This window comes from Danio aesculapii, chromosome 5 (genome assembly GCF_903798145.1).
Source record: "Danio aesculapii chromosome 5, fDanAes4.1, whole genome shotgun sequence".
In the NCBI taxonomy this organism is placed as follows: Eukaryota; Metazoa; Chordata; class Actinopteri; order Cypriniformes; family Danionidae; genus Danio; species Danio aesculapii.
In genome coordinates this window covers 68,658,906-68,664,905 of record NC_079439.1, presented here as the reverse complement: position 1 = coordinate 68,664,905, position 6,000 = coordinate 68,658,906, and the positions used below count along the sequence as shown (strand labels likewise).

Here is a 6,000-nt window from a genome sequence, read left to right as displayed (position 1 = left end):
GCTGAATTTTAATGGGAAGAGGTAGTCTCTGGTTTTAGTATGATTAATGGTGTTTAATATTTATCTGAAGTGTGTGATATGTTTATATGTGTTGCATGGTTTCAGCTAAAATACTAAAATTCATTCCTGCCATGTGCATTACAGCTTCTCATTCAAATCCTTCAGTTGTTGCTGTTTTTTTTAATTGCAGGTTATAATTGCACCAAACCGTATTAAAATGTGAGTGAATTATAACAGAGTGAACTTTTCTGTAATCGAAGTAGTGCTGTGTGCTATTGTTTAACCCTTTAAGGTTGCCTGCTGACTGACTGACTGACTGACTGACAGGGCTGTGCGATGCGTGAGGCCAGAAAACACATCGTAGCTTTCAGTTATGATGAACAGTTTCCATAATTTTACTTCTGCATACAATTACTTGCTGGAGTTTGTGGCCGTTTCACTTCAGGATATATCAATGCAGTTCTGTAGGTCTATTGGAAACCTTACGTGCATCTCAAACCGTGTACCTGCGCACTATTCTATGCCATTTTGTAGTATTGTAGTGCGTTCACACTGAAAACTCTGAAAGAATTAGTGCACTTTAATTAACCGGATGATCCACTCATGCACCCATTAAAATGAAGTGTGGAATGATGGACACTTCACACACTCTATGCCCAAAGCAGTTAACGCCGGTGGAGCTATCGGCGTTTGTACTCTTTTATACTCATGCCAGGTATTAATCGGTAGTTTGATCATTTGATTCACTAATTTGGCAACCGTCAAACATCATCAGGGAAATGGTTTGAGTTTCCGCTTAGTAAAAACATTAGTTTTTCATTTGGAATGACACTACATACATATACTTTGCTGTTGAGTGTGCAAGTACATAGTGCATTGTGTATAGTGTGCCCTTTGTGACGCAGCTGTAAATATTCCCAGAAAATGTAATAAATATTTGAGTCATGTTACATCGCACTTCATCGATGAGACACACTTCACACTCATTTGAGAGCGCACATGAAAATCTGCACTTGAGCAGAATATATCTGAGGGCGTGCAAGAAGTTTTGTGCGTAAACTGGGTAAATCGGCATGCAAGCAAAGGGATTCGTATTACATGAATGCGATCTCGACTTGTAATACTGCGCTCACAACATTTGTCATTGAAATACCAATGAGGAGAGCTCTAGTTTAAATGGTCTTTTCCAAAAAAAAAACTGAATTAAATAGTGCACTGTTAAGTTTACCCACTTTTTATCATATTTCATATCAAGGGTAAAGCTTTATTATAGATTTAATGGTTGATTTGATTTTGTTTCTGTAGATTTACCAAGAAAATGGACCCACCACCTCCAAGACAAGATCGAAAACTGCCTGATGTCATCATATCAGAGAAGAGAAACGCATCAATCGCTGCCCATCAGGTCATTTTACACATGCATGCTATTTTTATGAATTGCGTTATGAGACTAGATTGCACTGGATTCCTCAAGTTGTGATATATAAAATGAAACAAATCTGAAACAGAAAACTTACTATCTTGATTAAAATGTTGAAATCTTGTGGAAGGGGACTAGGGCTATACGATATTGGAAAAAAATGGCTTTGTGATATTTTGTTAGGGTTAAAGTTAGGCTATATGGTATATATTTCTGCGACATTTATTCTGATATCAATATATTTTAGAACATGCTTTAAATGACAGTCATTGAGAAGGATTTATCATTTTACATTGATTGGGAGTGCATCTGTATGAATTATTATAAACAAATTACAACCATAAATATACCAATAAATTAAGCAGTGCTTTATGGATTTTTGGGAGTCTAATAAGGTATAGAAATGAAATCAAAAGTAAAATAGCACGCTATACAGTTGTCAACAGTTGAACTGAATCAGAACCTTTCATCAAAGTCTTAAAGCTATTGAACAACACCCATTCTTGCCTTTATATCAAGCATTTTTGATCCACTTCTAATGTTGACTACTGTAGAGTCTTCATTGTGTAAATAATTTCATATCATGAATCTTTGATAAAGCTACAAACTCTGTTATTCCTTGTGTCCAAACATCAGTCACAGGCCTTAAAAGCTTTCACTCTACTAGCATGAAACTTTGCATGTGTTCTAAACTGTTTTCTGCTTCATTATAATCAATGCATATCCTGTAGATTTGTACATTGTGATATCGATGCTGAAACGATATATTGTTCAGCCCTAAATGGAACCTGTTTCATTTTTATGTTTTTTTTTAAAGCGTCTAATGAGGTACAGAAATGAAATGAAAATAAAAATAACACCATATACAGTAGTCAACATTTCAAGTGGATCAAAACCTTTCATCAAAGTTGTGCTGAAACTATTGAACAAAACCTATTCTTGTCTTTTTGATCCACTTTAAATGTTGACTATTGTAGAGTCTTTGTTGTATAAATAGTTCAATACAATTAATATTTGCTAAAGCTACAAATTCTATCATTTCTTCAACAGTTAAAAATTTACTTGAAACCTTACATATACAGGCCTTAGCGAAATCTGAACTGTGTTTTCTGCTTATTCATAATCAATGCATATCCTGTAGATTTGTACATTGTGATATCGATGCTGAAACGATATGTTGTTCAGCCCTAAATGGAACCGGTTTTATTTATTTATTTTTTTTTGGAGCATCTAATGAGGTACAGAAATTAAATCAAAATTAAAATAACACTATATACAGTAGTCAACATTTAAAGTGAATCAAAACCTTTCAACAAAGCTGTCCTAAAAAAAGCTATTGAACAACACTCGTTCTTGTCTTTTTTTCATCCACTTCAAATGTTGACTACTGTAGAGTCTTCATTGTATAAATAATGACATATGATGAGTCTTTGTTAAAACTACAAATTCTATAATCTCCTTGTGTCCAAATGGTCAAAATTCTCTTAAAACATCAGTCACAGGTTTGGTTGGGTACCTATGGAACCGGTATGGAACAGACCGAATCAGCAAATGAGTTCTGGTGCCTAATTTCAGTGCCCCTGGTGCTGTGAAAAGGACGTAAGAAGCATCAAGAAGTGCATCAAAGGCACATATAGATACAGGTTATCACACCATCTCTAAACATTTAATTCTAAACTATTTTAAGGGATACGGACACTGTCAGCGATGTTAGTTGTTTGTTCTTGTTGCTTTTAGAGAACACACACATAGGCAACGTGCGCATTGCATCCACTCCCTTTAGATTCATCAACACGCATGATCGCGTTCATCAAATTTGCTTAAACTAAGCGTTCTACAGTATGGCTATATTTTACAAGCAATGATTCTGACACAGCAATGTGAAGTAAACAAATGGAAGAAATATATTAATGCAATTCAATTCAAATATATAAAATATGAGTTGATGCATACTTCAAACCAGTGGTGGGCAAACTTTTTACACCCGAGGGCCACATCAAGTTTTGCAAACCAAGTGAAGGGACACATTTAAAATCCTCCAAAAAATAACAAGTCTACAATAATTGTTGCATGGTTTAATAAAAATTTATAACAATAATTTACAAGTCAAATGAATTTGCACTGCTATTTATATTGACTTATCAATCATCATAAAACAATAAAATAACCCCTAAAATATAATTATAATAATAATAATGTAATAATTTTTACAGTGGAGAATAGAAAAGATATTGTCTGATAGACAAAATCTCATATTAACACATTAAACATAATTCTTAAAGTTTACTATTCAGTCAAATTTACAATAATCTAGTTTGCACTGATGTTAGAATATACAGATCAATCATCATAAAACTTGATAAAACCCCAAATCTTTAATAAAAGAACTTTTTAAAGTGGATGTATGCATGGAAAATATATTCTATGACAAAAATATACACATTTAACCAGCAATTATTATATAATTTGAGTCAAATTCATCTCATTCAATCTCATTTGAGCTTGTATAAATATGCTCATATAAAACTATGAGATAAGATGGAAGAATCTTAGTCTTTGTTATTCCAAGTCATGTTATTATGAGTGTGTTAATGTGAACAATGAGCCTGAAAATAAATTATATTAATATCAACAGCAACACTCTCGCAAAATACCCAGCTGATTCAGTCATTGCCTAACCTCATAAAAAAGCGCACCGCCTCCTTTTTTCTTGTCAACAAAAAGGCAGTGCGGTGCACCTCGCGTTTTTGGAACGTAAATGCACGTTCGGTGTGATTGGCCCCTTAGGTTGTAGTCTTTAAAAACAGCAATACTTTCTTGGCATATTAGACCTACCGCTTTCTGACATTTTCAGTCATTAACGGTCGAGTCATTTTATTATCCGAGAGCGTGTTCTAATTCTGCTGGTTGCACCAACTGTTCTGCGTGCAATACTGCCATCACATGGCGTTCACTTGTATTGCATCATTCATTTACTAATTCTGAAACCAAACCATTACTCAGAAGCAGCATTTTAAAAACTCCATCGCGGGCCGCAAATGGCCCATGGGCCGTAGTTTGCTCACCTCTGCTTTAAACTTTAATTATATTGTTCAATTAAAATGATTAAAATATGTTTTTTGTCTAATAAAGGATTTTTCAAGAGTCCTCCACCGTAATTTTGTGGCTCAAAAGTATCAGTTCAGACACCATTTTGGCATCGGTACTGTTTTAAAAGTATTGATTTAGCACCAAAATAACCCCAAACAATACCCAACCCTAGTCACAGGCCTTATAAAGTATTTCACTCTACTAGCATTAAACTTTGCATGTGTTTTCTGCTTAATCATATTTAATCTATATCCTTTAGATTTGTACGTTGTGATATCGATGTTAAAATGACGTAATGTTCAGCCCTAAATTCAATCAGATGCCACCAAATAAACTCTAATACCATATTTTTTCTTGATATTCCAGGTCAGTCACCTGCCGTTCCCCTATGAAAACCCTGCACAGTTTGAGTCCACCATCCGTACTCCTGTTGGCCAGACATGGAACACACAAAGCGTTGTGAAGAAGATGACCACACCCAAAGTCGTCACCAAAATGGGCGCAATAATCGAGCCGATGGCCAAAGAGGACTTTATAAAGGGGAAGAGCAGCACAGCAGCAGGTAAAGCACCAGCTATCATGTTGGGGCAAAGAGACAAAAGGGCCAAAGTGGGTGAAAAACGCACATCACAAAAAAAGCCAGGAAAAAGAGCACCCAAGAGGAGAAAGCAATAGATTCGTGTCTTTAGTTACTGGGCTCATGTGTGATGTAAAATGTTTCAGAAAGATGTCTCTAATAAATTACAAAATGAATGTTTTGTCAATGTTTTTAACACCTTTTTCATCAGAATAGTTGCATCCCAAATGACAGACTACAACCCCAAATCAGAAAACGTTGGGATAGTATGGTAAACGCAAATAAAAATGTTATTTCTGAACTTACTTTGGCTTGTATTTCACCGCAGACAATATAACAAACCTTATTTAATGTGTTCCTCGTGATTTGTATTGTTGTTTTTCAGAATTAGCACAGATTTCAATTTTGGTTCTTGCAACACATTTCAAAAAAAAAGTTGAAACAGTAAATCATTTACCACTTTATAATGTTACCATTCCTTTCGACAACACGTAAAAGACATTTAGGGACTGAAGATACCAAGTGAGGAAGTGTTTCAGGTGTCATTTTGTCCCATTCTTCCTGCAAACAAGTCTTAAGGTGGGCAACAGTACGAGGTCTTTGTCGCATTTTCCACTACAAAAATGCTCCACACATTCTCTATTGGAGACAGGTCAGGACTGCAGACAGGCCAGTCAAGTACCTATATCATCTCCCTGTGCAGCTAGGACTTTGTAATGTGGTTTTGCGTCGTCTTGTTGAAATATGCATAGGAGTCCCTGAAAAGGAGGCTGCATACTTTGTTCCAAAATCTCTATATACTTTTCAGCATTAATGATGCATCACAGAAGAGTAAGTTACCTTGCCAAGGGCACTGATACAACCCAATACCATGACAGACACTGGCTTTTAGACCTGTTGCTGGTAACAGTTT

The 6,000-nt window shown here is 35.3% G+C and overlaps 1 protein-coding gene across 2 annotated transcripts in view; it reads left to right on the top strand.

Moving 5' to 3' along the window:
• The window catches only part of si:dkey-251i10.3 (uncharacterized protein LOC553498 homolog), a 28,526-nt gene extending 23,134 nt beyond the window's left edge, over positions 1–5,392 (top strand). For both annotated transcript variants that reach the window (XM_056458788.1, XM_056458787.1), the window contains exons 14-15: positions 1,306–1,405; positions 4,877–5,392. In XM_056458788.1, coding sequence (XP_056314763.1) covers positions 1,306–1,405; positions 4,877–5,185 — 409 coding nt within the window. In that variant the 3' untranslated portion in view covers positions 5,186–5,392. The remainder of the gene's footprint in view (positions 1–1,305; positions 1,406–4,876) is intronic.
• The last annotated feature ends 608 nt before the right edge of the window (positions 5,393–6,000 follow it).